Source organism: Onychostoma macrolepis, chromosome 20 (genome assembly GCF_012432095.1).
Source record: "Onychostoma macrolepis isolate SWU-2019 chromosome 20, ASM1243209v1, whole genome shotgun sequence".
NCBI lineage: Eukaryota > Metazoa > Chordata > Actinopteri > Cypriniformes > Cyprinidae > Onychostoma > Onychostoma macrolepis.
In genome coordinates this window covers 14286911-14304070 of record NC_081174.1, presented here as the reverse complement: position 1 = coordinate 14304070, position 17160 = coordinate 14286911, and the positions used below count along the sequence as shown (strand labels likewise).

Below are 17160 nucleotides of genomic sequence, written 5' to 3'. Positions count from 1 at the left end.
TTTTTATGGAATGCAAGGGCTTTTGTTACCTTTGCATTACTTTTTCTCATCTAGCCTGGGTTTGCTTATTTATTTTTAATATTAAAAGTTCTATTTTTGGCAAACGTAAAAGCCCTTTCACACCAAAAGTGAAATGTACAAGCTCAAACAAACCTTTCAGCTGTGCTGCTATTCTGGATTGCATGAAGATGCAAGAGAGGAAAGTTCAACACTTTCTTCTCAATCACAAAAAAGAGGAAAAGTTATGTTTATCTAAAGTAATTTTTGCTTATTCGTGTGATTAAACTGGATCAATGGTTAGCAGCATAGACACTGGTTAATAAAATGGAATTAAATACATAATGGATTTTTACGTTAACACTTAATTATTGCAAGTTTGTGTAATATTTGATTAATTCTGAGGAATACTGAATTTATTTGTCCAAGAGAGATGAGAGATGAATAAATGCATGTTCATATTTAGTCTAGAACTACAGCAACCATAATGATTTGTATTTTTTTCAAGTAAGTAACTAATCATGTCTTTTAGTATATTAGTCAACAAATCAAAATGTGTACTCGTTTACAAAGTGCACTTGTTAGGAAACATTGTATCATAAAAGTTGATGTGCATTTAAGCTGCCTTTTATTTCATAATTATTATCTACAAGTACAGTTAACTTAAAAAATGATTGTTTTCTTTGTAATTTTGGTTGTGCATGTGTGAGTTCGAACTGCAAATATTGCAAATAAAACAATTAAAATGGAGGATAAAAGAGAAAATGGTTCTTTTGGTATTACTTTTGTAAATTAAGTTAATTACACTTCTATTATAAAAATGTATACCTTCTTCGAGGAAATAAAAGTGTCAGAAGAGGAAAGTAATCAGAGTTCCAGGGCCATGGGTCACTTCAATTTACAACTAACCAGCAACGTTTGTGTTTCTAACTTAGATTAGACGATAACAAGTGTGTGTTTCATTTGTGTACTCCTCTCATACCCTCGGATTGATTGCGTTCGACATCTTTTCACAACCCTGAAGCTTCCTTTTTCACACCCAGCCCCCTACAAAACACCCACTACAGGACAAATGTGTTTTGAGTCATACCCTCTAGGTCTGTCTGTCTAGAACCGGTGAAGTGATCTTCCTCATGTTCCCACTCTTAGATTGTGTCACGTTTCTTAAAGGAAATGCAGTCACGAGCCATGACGTAACCTACTTTGTTATTTCAGGCCCCAGTTCATCCTCACAGTATGACAACAGCTTAATAAATACATTATATGTGTTTATGACAACAATAGACCATAAGCAAGATTCTACTAAAGAGATAAAGAGATGTTTATCAGAAAGGATGCAGTTCATGAAACATGCTGTTTAGATGTACAAATCTAATTAAAATGGCAGTGATAGGAAGTGAAGGTTGATTAATGCTTTTTGACTAATCGCTGTAGATAGCGGGATAACAAAAGCACACATTCATCTAGAGAAAGAGAGAATGAACCAGAGTCGCACTAGTGCTTTCAATAAATAAATGGAGAGGAAAAAATGGTTTTATTTCTTTGTTCTTTGGTAACATTCCAGTATACAGTAAAACACATACAGCGAGTTTGGTTTAAATCACACTGCCACAATGAAGAAATATTTTATTATGCTTTTAATTCAAAAGACACGGCACAGTTTCACAAACAGGAATGTTTGAACAGATAAAAGACTTTATTTGGATTCTGTCTGCACATTCAACATCACGATTCGATAGAGGGGTGTTTTCTGGAACGTGTGACTTAATGTTTCAAGGTTGACTGGCTCTTGATCAGGACATCTGCAGGACGGGATCTGGTGCTGCTGAAAATATTCATCAAAAATGATTATTTTTATTGTTTATTTAAATTATTGACAGATGCATTAGTATAAAAAATGTGTTTTTCACAGGTTTAATGTACATGAGTTTCTGTATTTATTTTGACTCTAGACCCAGTGCACATGTAGGAAACACATGGAGAAAGTATGGCTTAAACTGATTTTTCTCAAAAAAAAGAAATACCTGATTTTCTTTATTGTTTTACACATACTCGTCAGATCTTCTTCCATTTCGTGGCTGCAGAAAAGAACACAAAAAAATATTTACAGAGAAATGTTTTTTCAAGTAATAAGAAAAAATTGTATATTTAAAATGTGAACTACTGTAGGTGTGTCACATTGTTTTTAACTAAAACTAAAACTATTAACAATCATTTTCATAATTTAAATAAAGGTAAAGTACATAAAGTACAACATTAAGTAAACATTTCAATTTCAAAACGTAAATGAAAACTAAAAATGTTGCACACAGCAATAACTGAAATATGTAAAGTATAAAAAAAAAAAAATAAATAAATAAATAATAAATCAATTTAAAAAAATCAAACACATAACAAAATTACTAAAACACACTCAAATTAAAATGAACAAAACAATTTAGTATGTAAATATCATGTAGGACTGGAAGGAACCAAAAGTCATAATTTAACACTTTTGAAAAATACATATTGGTATTTTTTTTATTTTTAACTAATCTGAATATTGTGGAAAACTATCCCCCCTCAATGCCTATGACGGTTACAGCACTGTACACGTGTACATGCTTTTCTACTAATGTAAAGAAGATCATTCAATTTCCATGTTGTGTTGAACAATAAACAGTAGTCATATATATTATAACCTACCCGATAAAGGAAGTATCCTCTGCTCTGGATCCGTCCGGGCCCCTGAAGGTCATCCTGTGCACAGAAGGGACTGTTATAGATGTGCTCCAAATATCACACCACACTTTCTGACGTTGCTACCAAACTTTGTGTACACAACTTTGACTCAGTCATCAGAGGTCTTCAATGAATCAAAGGTCTGATGACGGCAGTGTTGTTAGGAGTTAAAGAGCTTTGTCTACCCAACAAAATCCATCAGGACCATTTCCTGTGTGAGAGTGAGGCAGTCATTTACTCTTGTTCAGTTTTGTCTTTTACCCTTATAGCACAATAACACTTTTAGCGTACAATTACCTCTCAAATGGAGGGGAGCGGTTAATCTAAGGTTGAGCCATTTCACATCCTGCACATACAATTAGATGGACTCAAACTCATGCTTGCACATGTCAGCCTCGTGCAGCCATGTATGTGCACAAGCACGGCCTACATAATATAGAAATTAATACTTTTAAATACAACTAAAAAATAAAAGGTGCATATTAAAAATAGTCTTCTTACATTGGGAATGATAGTAAATTAATAAATATTACATTTAATCTAAGTGTAGTATACTCTCTATATATGTAATATATACTGCATAAATTAATATATCATTTTTTATTATCATTTAAAAAAAATATTTGGGGAGCAGTAATAAATTAACACTTTTATTTAGCATTAAAATGATCAAGACATTTATAATGTTACAAAAGATTTTGTTGTTCTTTTGAACTTTCTGTCCATCAAAAATCCTAAAAAAAAATTATCACGGTTTCCGCAAAAATATTAAGCAGCACAACCATTTTTAACACGGACTCATAATAATAAGAAATGTTTCTTGAGAGAAGCAAATCAGAATGATTTCTGAAAGATCATGTGGCACTGAAGACTAATATCAGCTGAAAATATCACCATAGGAATAAATTACATTTTAAATAGAAAACAGGAATTTAAAATTGATATTGCTGTTTTTATTTATTTTTAATTGAACGAAGCCTTGGTGGGAATAAGAAACTTCTTTCAAACACACACACACATATCTTTTCAACCTCAAAGTTTTGAATGGTACCGTATGTAATTCAAAAATGAATAAATTAATAATTAATAAGACAACCTTTTTTCCTGCATCAACCAGAGAAAGAGAGATAGGTTGTCCGGTAGTGGTGTATAAACACAGATACACGCACTGTCTGTTTTAATAATAATTAACACTTAGTACTTTAATAATTAACACTTAACACTTAATTAAATCAACAATTACTGATGGTCAGAAAAGAAGCCCTGGAGCTAAATCATGATGAGATATTATCAAACAGCATATGGCACTTCATCAAGCAGCACAGAGGACTGAGAGGAACAGACACTTCAGTCACTCTCCATAAGCATCCGTCTAAATTTAAGCTGTTTTTTGTGAACTGTTCATGTAATTACCACAGCAACTGTATGTACTTTTTTAAACCTTTAAATAGGCTATCGGTTTTAAAGTTGTACTGGTTTCTAAGAAGACAAATAGCTTGTTGTTGTTTTTTACCACACTCTCCCCAGACATCTGTTCTGGGAGTAAATGTCTTTGCACACTGAGTCCAAGTCATCCTTTCCTATCAAAATGCTAGCTACGGATGCGAAAACGCAGAAAGTCGAACCTGAATTTTTTTTATGACGGACGAAAGTTTCGGAGGCAGTGTGTAAACGTGATTGACACAACGTGAGGTCGTATTTATTTTTTAGAAAATTTCGGACAAAAAATTCAGACTCAGTGTGCAATGACCTTTAGTTTTATGAGCACGTATGAACTTCAGCGAAAAAAGGGTGGATTGCTTTACGGCAGCAACAAACGCACATGTACAGCTATGCACGGTAATTATGACAGCGACATGACGGTGAATTCCACTTGCATAACTGTAGGGGGCTCCAAAAATACACAAAGCTACATACAAGTGCTGTAATATTTAACAACAATGGACTCCATGGAGACCATGGGAAAACTCTTGAAACATCATGATCATAATTCTTCAATAAAAAAGTATGCACTATTCAATTACGTATTTGGGTGACAAAATATTAATTACTTTTTATGTTTAGTACAGCTAAATGTCCTAAACTTGACTTCTGAATACCAACCCTGGACATACAGTATTTAGTCACTTACCCAAACTAAATATTGCTTTAGCAGTTATTTTAGTGGTTCTCAGAGTGTCATACTCACAGCACTAATGAATGAAGGTAAGCATGCCGGATACATACATTTAATTTCATTCTCCTGCTTCTTCTTCTGGCAAGCTGGGGTATGAGCTCCAGAAGAGGGTGCAACACAGTAGACTGACACGTACACATATATAAAGAGATATCATGAAGACAGACATGAAGAGATATGAAAACCATGAACATCTGTTCCTGGGGACTGGCCAGGGGTCGCAGAGAGGATTCATTTAATACACATGTTTCTGTCCTCAGTGCGACTTAGTGTTCATTTTGCACACACGGTGCATTGATGTTCAGTAAAAACGCAGTCACATGCAGGCCATGCCAGAGCACGTGACAACATACAATATGTGAGGGAGTGTTTAAAAGCAATTTGTTACAAATATGCAGTATGTTTGGCTGCATATTTGAAATGTATCGCAAAACTGGCATATAAATATTTTAAAATGTAAAATTAATTAATAAATGTCTGTATGATACACTTTTAAAGAAGAAATGTGGTGAGCATGCGAGGAATGGACAGTTGGGAGGAAAAGACACTGAACACTTCCTCTGACCGCATCAACACAAAATGGCATGTAAATTAAATTTGGAAAATTTAATGTTAAGATGAATTTACTTCTGGTTTGAGTCACTGTCAAAATTCTGATATTAATTCACCAAAAAAATAAATAAATAAATAAATAAATTCAAGGGAATATCTAGTGCAAATGATAAAATTTACGTTATTTTTAGGGGAAAAAAGGAATTTATAAAATCAGTGTAATGGTTTTCTGTTTCTGTAATAAGTGTGAATGCTGTCAAGGAGGAATCGTATGATATCAGAGGTTGCATCCATGCAATGGGAACTAAAGAGTAGATGGTAAGAGACGAGAATCTGATAATTATCTGAAAATAATCTGAATACTAAAGATGCATTTAGTGGTCTGCTATTTCTGCTATTAGACTTAGTGGAAACATTAAGATAATATACAGGTAAAATGATCAAATAATTTCAAGTAAAATCAATATTTTATATCCACATATTTATTTATTTGCTTATTTTTGAGTAGCTGTGTAACAAGTTCTGATCACTCTGTCAAGTTCCTTTCTTTTTTTTTTTTTCGTATCTTTTGTCATTTGTATTCTTATTACGTTTATTTATTTATTTTTTGCAGTTACATATTATCCTTTATATCCAGTTTCTTAAGAATGTGGCTATATTGCATTTTGCTTTTCCATTACCTTGGCCCAAAAGGGAAATGCGCAGTGGTCTAAATTACAATTTATTTCATTCACTTGAGCTTTAATTAATGCCTGAGTATTATATCCCTAATTACAATATGCAGTTGGGTGTGTTATTGAAGACAGTGCAGCGTAGCAACAGTGATTGAGTGTTCAACAGACACTAAGCAACCCATGAGGAAACCTACCGTCCCATCTGACAATCCTGCACCATTCGGTTTAGTGTAATGAAATAAAAACTACACATACATGTATAGACACACAAATACAAAACCCAAACACATAAGTTACACAAACACCAAAAGTCAATACAGACAAAAACATGAAAAACATTCATAGAATGAAAAACCATAACACCATAAAAAACATCCATAAAAAAGACATTATCCACATAAAAAAAAACAAAAAAACATACAGTTACAATCAAACATATATGAAAAGATAAAAGGATGCTGATGTTATGGTGTCATTGAATTGTCATTGCACTAAATGTTTCTGAGACGACAAATGTTTCTGCAAATGTCACACACTCACCCTTTTGCTGGTCTCTCGAGCAGTGACCTCCTGCATGTACAAAAAAAAATTATAATAATAATTGTCTTTTCATTAATCTATGCATTACTATACTGATAACTAGACCTTAATTAACGACTTAATAAACAAATATGCAAAGGTTGGCAATGATGTGTAGAATATTTGTGAAATCTTCTATGTGTGCTGATTGCATGTGTGCATGAATAATATTCACCTCCGATTTTTCCAGTGATCCCAGCATTAGGAAACACAGGTCCCCCAAGACATCAGATGTCTGGCAAAGGTTAAAAGAAACATAAAAACGCCTTTTACTGTGATTAAAATCCTAAAGTAGTTCACTGTTCCTAGTCAAAAATGATAAATGGTAAATCTGTCATTATGCTATTTTAGTTCCAAATTCTGGATTCAATCTTTTTTCCAACTTGTCTTCTTTCAACTTTGTATTTCTTCTTGGAACTGGTTAGTTGTCGGCCTCGTTGATCTGAGCATGTGCACCTCAGGGTTTGAGTGGGGAAAAAATCGAAATAAATAAAATACATTTTTATGGATCAGCTCTCTATAGAGCTGCTTTATAGGTTCAAATGAGTTTATTATTGATGAGCTTTGCAACATCAACACTGTTATTGAACTGAAATGAATCAACATGGAATTGACTTGAGCTGAATAACAACACTACTGTCTTCATTTGAGCTGCTTATTGCTGAATTTAACTTATTTTTAATTAATGAACTTTAACAGTTCAACTGAACTGAATCAACAAATGACCTGACTGGAACTGAAACTGAAACAATCTCTATTGTGTAAAGCACTAGGCTATATAAATAAAGGTGACTTGACTTGGTCTCTCAATAACTCCGCTCAGATCGCTGATGCCTATGACCAGTCAGTTCCAAGGAGAAATACAAATCTAATCAAAAAGTTTCTCTATATTTCTCTTTTACATTTATACCATAATCCATTCTCGGTTTGGTTCCTCAATAATACACAGTAGCTGTATTGCAAATGGCAACAACGCTGCATTACTCACTCTAAAGGATGGGTCTGCAGAGAGGTAGAACAAGCACAGATCAGTTATCTACAACAAAAGAGAAGTGCGGTTGCAATTTTAGGGCTTGCATAAATGAAGATTCAAAGAACAAATACAAAGACCAATCTCAAAATGAATCACATATCATTTACGTGTTGCGTTGTTCATTTCAGCCCATGGCCATAAGCGTGCATTAAACTATGCTTTCATATCCCAGCCTCTAGATCCCTAGGTTTACCCATGTAATTTCTCATGTTAGCACACGTAAACAAAGCACAGACGTAATCATCACCTTAGACAGTAAAGTTAACAGGTTGAAACTGAACAAATATGGGATAAGTCATTTATAATGAACTTTTGTCTCTGAGGAAATTTGTATGTAACTGAAGGCAGTATAAGTGATTTATTGGGAGAGTTAATCTATATGGTAAAAATGAAAGAACTCGTAAGTACGTCTATTGACAGTCAGTCATACACACCTGGGTTAGTAACTGCTCATGCTCTATTGAAGATGGATTCAAGAGCACTGGAGCACCTGCAATCCATGCAGAAATCATTATTACATCCCAATAATAATATTTGTGACCCTGGAGCACAAAACCAGTCTTAAGTCGCTGGGGTATATTTGTAGCAATAGCCAAAAATACACTGTACGGGTCAAAATTATAGATTTTTCTTTTATGCCAAAAATCATTAGTATATTAAGTAAAGATCATGTTCCATGAAGATATTTTGTAAATTTACTACTGTAAATATATCAAAACGTTGTTTTTGATTAGGATCATAATGATTAGTATCCTATCATAACAAACCATACATCAATGGAAAGCTTATTTATTCAGCTTTCAGATTATGTATAAATCTCAATTTCAAAAATAAAATTGACACTTAAGACTGGTTTTGTGGTCCAGGGTCACATTTAGTGTTACAAGTACAGTGGAGTTTAATAACATAAAACATTTGTATGAATTTTGCACACAATATGGCAGAGAAAAAAATCTTATTTTGACATTGAATTCATTAAATTGAAGTCTCTATTGGTCATAACTATTTGGTAAATCTCAAATCTTGTTATCTTCATTATAATGAGGTTTCTTGCAATTGCATCACAAAATTGGCAGTGAAATCAATCTGGAAGCCTTGACAGCTGTAATCCTTGTGAGGTTTAGTTGTACAGGTCTGAAATTAATTACCCTTGCTTGTCAGTTTTCTTGTTTTGGTGATTTTGACATCTTCCCTCAATGGAATAATCTCCAATTTAACTGAGTTTGTTTAATGATCTGTTGTATAGGTCTCTCAATCTGGCTTTCCTTTTTGAACCATTACTGTCAAAAGCTGTTTTCTGTGAATGATTTATGTGACACATTTAAGACCTGGAAAAAGTGAGATCATTCGGCTGTAACTAGTCAAAAACAACCAATAGTAAAGACATTACCCCTCAAAAAAGAGAAAAGGTCTAATCTACTGTTATAAATTTGCATCTTCATGACCCTCTGGGTCTCTTATGACATTTAACAATCAGTCCTGATGGTATAATGTTATCTGTGTATTAATAAATGAGTCACATACTGTTGTTGTCAAGGCTACTAATCTGACAAAGTCTCTCCTGGCATTTCTGGATTTTTTACATTGTTATAATATTATTCAAATTCTTGTAGCATCACTGTTGCCAAAACTGTCTCCACTGCACAATAATATTCTCACAATAATTCCTCTCAAAGACATCATAATTATCAGTTACGTGACTGAATCTAATTTGGCGATATTGCTCTTGGTGTATAGAGCGAATTTTTTATTCCTATATTGCAGAAGATTAAGCAGATGATCAATTTACTGTATCACATTTTGCAGGTTTATTGGGAAACATCCAGCATTTTTTATTGTGCTAATTAGTCTCAACCTAACAAGGCACTTTAACAGAATTCACTGCCTCACGTATATGCAGTAAGCTCTTAGTTAATGCATCACGATGACGCATTCCTGCTTATTATTTCCTACTGACACACTAATGCAGCGCATTTTGAAGAGATCTAAGCCTTCAATAAAGAACAAAATTATTTTCAAACATGAAATCAGTAAGTAAATCTAAAGTAAAAGTAAAGACAGAAGTTGCAGTGGCAGCAACAGTTGTTTTTTTAATACCTGTTGCAATATTTATGTATTCCATCTATTTCATTTGTCACAATAAAGGTCATAATTTCTGCTTGATCTAAAATATTTTCTCCTCATCAGTAATTTAACCCAGTGTGATTAAGTGTTATGAACTGAACTGTGCAGATTTTTACATTTGTACAAGTTTGTTTTTATATATAATTACTATAGTAAAAAAGTAATATATTTAAAATACATTTATTTCATACAAGTGTAGTTCAAATGTATTAACATATTTACTGACATATCGCTTGAGACTAAAAATGATAATCAAACTTGATTTAGAGAACTACTTGTGCACAATGCACATTATTTAATATTAAACCTAAAATGTCACTATTAATGAGGACTGTATGATTTTTGAATAATATCATCTTTAAATACAAGATATTTAAAGTTTACCTGAAGTATACTTGCAATAGTTCCACTTTAGCACAATTAAATATACTTCAGTATATCTTTAGTTGTACTTCAGCACTACTTCCACATTGTTAAAGTGCATTAAGCACAAAATGAGTTCTTCCAGTTTAGGGACTTTAAGTATAGTTTAGCAAAGTACTACATTATTATATAAATGCATTTTCAGTATAAAATTTATACTGAAAATATATTTATGGTATACTCTTAATTAATATATATCAACAATGAATGTTTGGTTTTAAAAATCACTGTTTGAGATATTGAATGATCTCAAACTATTAATGACCTTCAAAAACTTCTTTTTGATTGTTACTGTTTGATTTGTAAGGTTTCCAGAAAAATATATAATGCTACAACACACACACACACACATACACAACATCATACATCATTTTAGAAGATAAACTTATATTTTATTTATATTAACTATTAATTTATATTATTCCATTTTTACCTATTATTTTCATTATCACGTTGTTGTTGTTGTTTAGAACCAACATTAGGTTCTAAATGTAATGAATAATTGATTTAAATAATGAGCTTTCTCATTAAAGAGAAAGTAGGCCACGGCTAAGTTATTCTAATATCACTCAAGTAACAGGAGAGACTTACTTGTGGTGATGGGTATGAAGGAGATGAAGAGGACAGCGAGCATCAGGGCTGAGTTGTGTGCTGGGCTCATCGCGCTCTGACTCTGAGCTGCTCCGCGTTCACACTGACTGCTGCTGCTCCTCATGCTCTCGTGCCGTCAGTTCGCGCCGCTTCGTCTGCTGCTCTGCTTTCTCAGCCTGACTTACAGCACAACATTATGAACTCTCAGAGTTACACACCCTCTTCGTAAATCGACCTGCAAAGTACGTCACGATGTATTAGCCCCGATTAATTTGCACAAATTATGATGTGAAATGAGTGCACGACTTCCACATGGTCAAAGCTATGAGTAATAAAACTAAAATCTTTCATCTTCAACGGGGCATTTTATTTACATCTCGCTTGATGTATGACAAAACATTTGCTGAGATATGAATATTTTAAAGTTCCCGGTGTAATTGTTTCATTTTGTTTTACACCAGCTTTAATATTTGTACCACACAGCAGAGGGAAACTCTGAATAAAATATTGGTATGCGTAACATTAAAGATTCATTAAATATGCATATGGTAATTTCTCTGGTTTACAACAGTCATTACTAGATAAACACGTTATATCAAAGCGGGGGAGTTTTTTTTTTTTTTTTTTTTTTTTGGTTTCTTATGTTTATATGTTTTTAATACCAAAGGGGGAAATAATGTAAACAAATTAACATTGAATGTGTCTTTCTCCGGAGTCTGTCTGTAAGAAATAAGAGTGTTTGAGTTTGAGATCCAGGTTCGGGTCAACAGGCTAAAGTTCCCTTTGAGTCCAATTACCAAAATCTTTTACTCTCAATGATTCTTTAAATGTAGAAATGTCAAAATGTGACTTTGGGATGCCATATAGTAAGATTTAAACAGTAATAAAACAGTAGCCTAAAACAGTTCCTATGAAAAAACAAACAAACAAACAAACAAAAAATCCTGTAGAGTGTAAATCCTGGAAGTGGTTCAGACTACACATTATCTAGTACAAACTAATAAAACTCGTTTTTCATTTCTTTGTTCTTTTTCTTCTTTTTTCTTTTTTGCAAATATCCCTGTGTAATGTTGCCTGCCAGGTCTAGGAAGCCACAGCCACAATCACTGTGTATACATCTGACGTAACAGAACCAGGAAATAACAATTTGCCTAATTTTAAAAATTAAAGAAGATTATTCATAAATTTTTTAACCAATTCATGAAACACATAAATGCAATTTAACAGCTATAATTTCCTTGCTTTAGCAAACTGCAGTCTACCTTGGGATATTGTTATTACCGTCAGCTGAGACGCGCTTATGCAAAAGCAACGTAACAGCACAAGCACCACCAGGACCTAATGTATCTGAACTAGCTTTACAGGTCACCAAACTGGCTTGAAACCGTGGGATTTGGTCTAAAGTGCCAGTACACATTCAGACACTGGAAATAATTGAATTATGCATTGATCTAAAAGGGACATGGCCTTATATGCAAATATTACATGGCCTCTGGTGTAAACAGAAACACTAAAAGCACTACCACTGAGGATGATTTGGCTGTTTATTTAAAATAAATTAATTCTTTTTAATTTTTAAAATATTGTTAAAGTTTAAAATATTTTTTTTATTATTTATTACATTTTTCCCAAAATATATCCTCTGTGATAGTCTACTCACTAGCATAAATATAAATTTGATAAACATACAGTTACACAGATGTCACCTGTGATTTTGAACCTGTGTCAAGAAAAGTATCACTGTATGAATCTGACAGATGAGCTGCAAGTAATAACATTTAAATCCCATATTAATGCTGTTTGTGGAAGACAAACACGCATGCCATATATTGCATGTTATATTAAGCTTAAGCCTTTTATGCAATACGGGAATTCAACACCCAGTGCTATTAAGTACATTTTATTGTGTAAATAGTGGCAGTATATGAGGATGAAATCAAGTATGGAAAAAAATAGATGTTTAGTCAACAGGCCTTGATGTCCTTTTTGTAATTTTTCCACCAGAAAGGTCATGTCTTTTAAGCATTTGCTTCTGATTATGTGATCTTGATGCCAACTAGGGAGTGCTTATACAGTATTGAAATAAATAGTAGAGATTTGCTGTAACTTTCATCGAATTTCCAATTAACTGGGAAGAGGAAGGCGTTGGAGTGTCATGGAAAAATAAAAAGCCTGAATTGAGCCTTTTATAATCAGCTTTGTCCTGTTTTGGGGGTGTGGCAGGAGCTCCCTTGAGTGGGATGTAGATACAGATAATACGATTGCACCAATGTCTGTTTAATATCTCCTTATTATGAAAATGTCAAGCATCATGGTGTCATGGGCTCTAGAGTAAGATTCTCAGAACGAGGATATGGCCTCACATTTCTGGGCATATGTGCGTTTATGAGTGTATTTGATCAATGGGATTGTTCATAGTCATATGTTTGAGTCAAAACATGCCAAGAAATCATGTATCTCAATGCGTCCACCTGTCTAGGTAAAGTGAAGCCTGTGGTTGTGCATGCGTAGGTGGAGGTGTGCTGAGTTTGTGTGTCTGTCGCCGCACATCATGACGCACACGGGAGAGCGAGATTTGATACACAGTTAAGCATAGCGCCACTGGGAAATATTGGCTAAATATCAAAGTGAATAAATAATCAGTGAATATCCTTTACAAGAGGGTTATTGCTGGAGTTTTGGAGGATTGGGACTGGATGACTGAGTAGCTTCAGGAGGACTGAAATAAATACAATGAGAGCTTTCACACAGGTTAAAGAGATAATTTATTCAGCAAGAGGGACAGGAAAGTAATGAGGTAGGAATTAAATTAAGAGGATTAATCAAAGAAGAACATCAAGAAAACCACACTGCAGTCAAAACAGGCAGGTGAGATGGAAACACATATAATGCACATTAACAAAATTAATATTTGATTCATCCTATTAGTGATTGAAGAGTAACATTAGCATGAGCAATAAGTCAGAAGAGAGTCACCACATATTACATGTAGGATTTCCCTGTAGTTTTCACACTACATAGGAAATTAAATTACATATATGTAGGATTTATTTATTCACTACAAAAACTTGTAATGAATAAATAAATCCTCCAAAGCCTCTTAAAAATTTAAAAAGCAATTTAATAGTGATTTACCAGACCTAACACTATTAGCATCGGTGAAAAACTGCATTTTTTATCGAAAACTCACTTTTTCTGGTGAATAATAAAAACAGTGTTATTTTAAAAATAGGTTTAATTTTTCACTGTTTTGTTAAAAACTTAAAGGACTTTTTTCCCTATTATTGAACATTTCTATAAATTATTAATGCATTACAAATCCGCTTGTGCATGCATTCTAATATGAATCAACCACCAAAACTTCATTTACTCAGTCTTGTCTCAATCTTTTATTATAGGACCATAAAAAAGATGGATGGGGGATGAGAGGATGGTGATTGTAACTGTTAAACCCCAAAAACATTAAGGTACCACATGTCTGTAATTATTATGAAGCTCTTTATTTACACTATAGTGCCAGTAAAGTGCAATAGCTTTAGGTTAATGGATGGGGGGGGATTTAATAGCTTATATAGGCTACAGTCTCACTTATTGGGCAACTTGGGGTCTCTGTGACCCAGGAGCACCATAGGAAAAATGTGACTCAGCTTCAAGCTAAGTGATTAAAGTATGACTCACACAATAAGTTTATCAGCGTTAATCTCTCACGTCATACATCCTCTCATTCCCCCACCCATTCCTACAACACCACCTACACACTCCCAAACATGTTTCCCCTACAGTATTTAGTTTGCCCAGCAGTTTGAGCCTGTTGGATCAATATATGGAAGGCAACATGATGTGGCATCGGAGTAATTTGCCATTTAGAGAGTACATGTTGTGCCGACTCTTAACATACGGCACATAAAGAGCCTCTTATGTGCGATGATTATAGAACACATGTTGGATTTTCAGTTATTATCATGAAATAAAACAGCCCTGACATCCTGCGTCTGGCTGTGGTTTTCGAACAGCTGAAATGTTTTTGAAATGTTGTGCTTTTATTCTGAAAAATACATCCAAATCCTGTCAAATGAGTCAATAGACCTAAACAAAAACATTTTCCAGCTTTTATAACCTGAATTTTTCAACAGTCATTTACTTTAATGCGAAAATGGTGGTATCTTTTTCACTCCTCTGCAGTTGTTTACAGTGAAAAGAGACCAGGTAATTAACCTTATCAATATGGCAAGATACTGGCATTATGTCATTGCCACTTCACGGCAATCTTGGAAAATCAATGGGTAGAGAGCAGCTGCGCACAATGTTGCCGCATCTGATAAGCCGCTATGTAATTAATGCTTCCGCTGAGTATGGCTGCGGCATTAGAGAGGGAACTCCAGGCTGAGGGAATAAACATTGATATTTCAGGGTAATAATTAGAGGTCGTGTTGTCTTTCAGATGGACAACGAGTCAGGCAGTGTGCTCTGCAGAAAAGAAATGCTTTAGACCAGGCATGGGCAAACTCGGTCCTGGAGGGCCAGGGTCCCTGCAGAGTTTCCCTGGGGCTCATTCCTCTATGCCCTAATGCCTAATCCCTTAAAAGGGTTTACCCTCCGGAGTAAAAGGGGTGTAGGGGTTTCTTGAAGTGTCCTTCTGCGTCATCACTTCGTGTCCAGGCGCTAGAGGTGCCATCATCATGCATCTGCGCAAAGAATCATGGGGGCCAAAGTGTCCATCAGTTGTTCCCTTCGAAATCCTTCATTCCGAAGAGCCCTTTGAAGAGGCCAGTTTTGAGCACTTCGGTTTGGAACGACCCTTCAATATGAAGAAAACACGTTTGTCGTAGGAGAAGCCACACTGCAAGACTGTGCACCAAATCTTCTGACACTGCCAGAATTTGATCAATTTTGAGGTAAAATTTTATCAAAACAGCCATTAATTGGCTGTTGGTGAACATGTCAAACCAGCGATCAAAGACAGCAGATTTTAGCCTAGGATTATAGGCATCTTTTAGGATTTTTCAAATTTGTCTCAGATGACTAAATCATGGTCAAAATCATGGTCAAAATCACACAGTGTGAGAGTGTGGGCTTTACTTGGCAAAATCACAGTGACCAGTTACATCAGGTCTGTAGGTAAATAAGAAGAAGAATAACAAAGCAGTAAATGGTAAAACTTTGCATGTTTATAATTACTTCAACACATTAAATTAAATGTAGTAAGAAATACAAGTCTGAAATATCAAGAAGTAAAAGTTGTTTTACAGGAAGTGCTCTATAGCCTAACTGGAAGCGGATGATGCCAGAAGCCTCATATTCAAGTTAAAAATTGCAGTGCCAACTGTTAAGTCTTCAGTGACATTCCTCATGTGATAGCTATTGTCTAATTTTTAAGGTGGCATCACAGCGAAGATTAGTTCCATTTTTAAATAGTGGAATGTGTGAAGCACAGATCACACAAGTTACATTTCTGATTTGTTTGCGTATTTGATATGGATTTAGACTATTGTTGCTTGCAGCTATTTTCATTTCAGTGGCTTCCAAAAGTTCGATCAAAAACTGAGATTCTGCAACCATTTTTCCTCTTGAGTTTTTCTTAAAAGAAAGTGTAAAATATCTGGATGAGACCTACACAGCAGTTTATGAATATATGTTTTATACATGTCAGACTGAACCGAGAACTCTTTATCTTTACAAACATAAAGAACACTGATCTAGGCCTTCAAAAACTCATGGTGAAAGATGTGAAGTAGCCACTTGGGAAATAAGTGACGACGTTGTTCTTAATGGTGAACACAGTGACACCTGTCACATTGAGTAAGTTATACAATTTCAAAGAAGCCCTCTGGGCTCAACGAGACTGATGAAATGTTGAAAGAGAGGCGTTGAGAGAAGCATAACCGCCTATGCTGGTTTATAATAACTCAAATGACTGGGAAATCTTTCCTTCTTTTTTTACTTTTGCTACTCCCCTGCATTATCACAAGCAATGCTGACGTAAAAAAAACACTAAACTTTCATGTCTCTCGAAAATGAAAACCACAGTTTTTAGGTGAGTTGCAAATGCAAAGTGAAGGGGAAGATAAAAGGAAGATAAAAAGCAATTAGAAGAGAGTAAAATCAGATCGGAGAACAAAATTGCACTCAGCAAAAAATGAGCACTAGTGTAATTAGTGTGTGCAATTGTGGCCACAGGATGATTAGAGAAGTATTCTTTATGCTTCATAATAAGTCTGAGAACAACAAGCACTGCAGCATGGCAGAAATTTAAACTATGAAATATTACTTTTGATTGAGAATTGGGGAAA

The 17160-nt window shown here is 34.4% G+C and overlaps 1 protein-coding gene across 5 annotated transcripts; it reads right to left on the bottom strand.

Annotated features, from left to right (window-relative positions):
- Window positions 1-1524: 1524 nt before the first annotated feature.
- On the bottom strand, window positions 1525-11350 carry nmu (neuromedin U). Of its 5 annotated transcripts, none has more exons than XM_058756384.1 (10): window positions 10871-11350; window positions 8167-8222; window positions 7688-7735; window positions 6875-6934; window positions 6661-6690; window positions 6315-6365; window positions 4945-5019; window positions 2683-2736; window positions 2022-2075; window positions 1525-1822 (listed from the first exon to the last, which is right to left on the bottom strand). In XM_058756384.1, exons 1-9 carry the CDS (start codon window positions 10992-10994, stop codon window positions 2040-2042), a joined length of 534 nt encoding a protein of 177 aa, XP_058612367.1. In that variant the 5' UTR covers window positions 10995-11350; the 3' UTR covers window positions 1525-1822; window positions 2022-2039. The 5 variants fall into 5 exon arrangements, with proteins under 5 accessions (XP_058612367.1, XP_058612368.1, XP_058612370.1 ...); XM_058756385.1 differs by having other exon boundaries at window positions 1525-1819; XM_058756387.1 differs by lacking the exon at window positions 6315-6365.
- Window positions 11351-17160: the final 5810 nt, after the last annotated feature.

Coding starts and splice junctions, on each gene's coding strand:
- nmu (XM_058756384.1), bottom strand. CDS start 10,994: ATGAGGAGCAGCAGCAGTCAGTGTGAACGCGGAGCAGCTCAGAGTCAG. Junction 6,935..7,687: donor CTGCAGACCCATCCTTTAGA/GTGAGTAATGCA, acceptor AACCTTTGCCAG/ACATCTGATGTCTTGGGGGA. Junction 6,691..6,874: donor GATCACTGGAAAAATCGGAG/GTGAATATTATT, acceptor TTGTACATGCAG/GAGGTCACTGCTCGAGAGAC.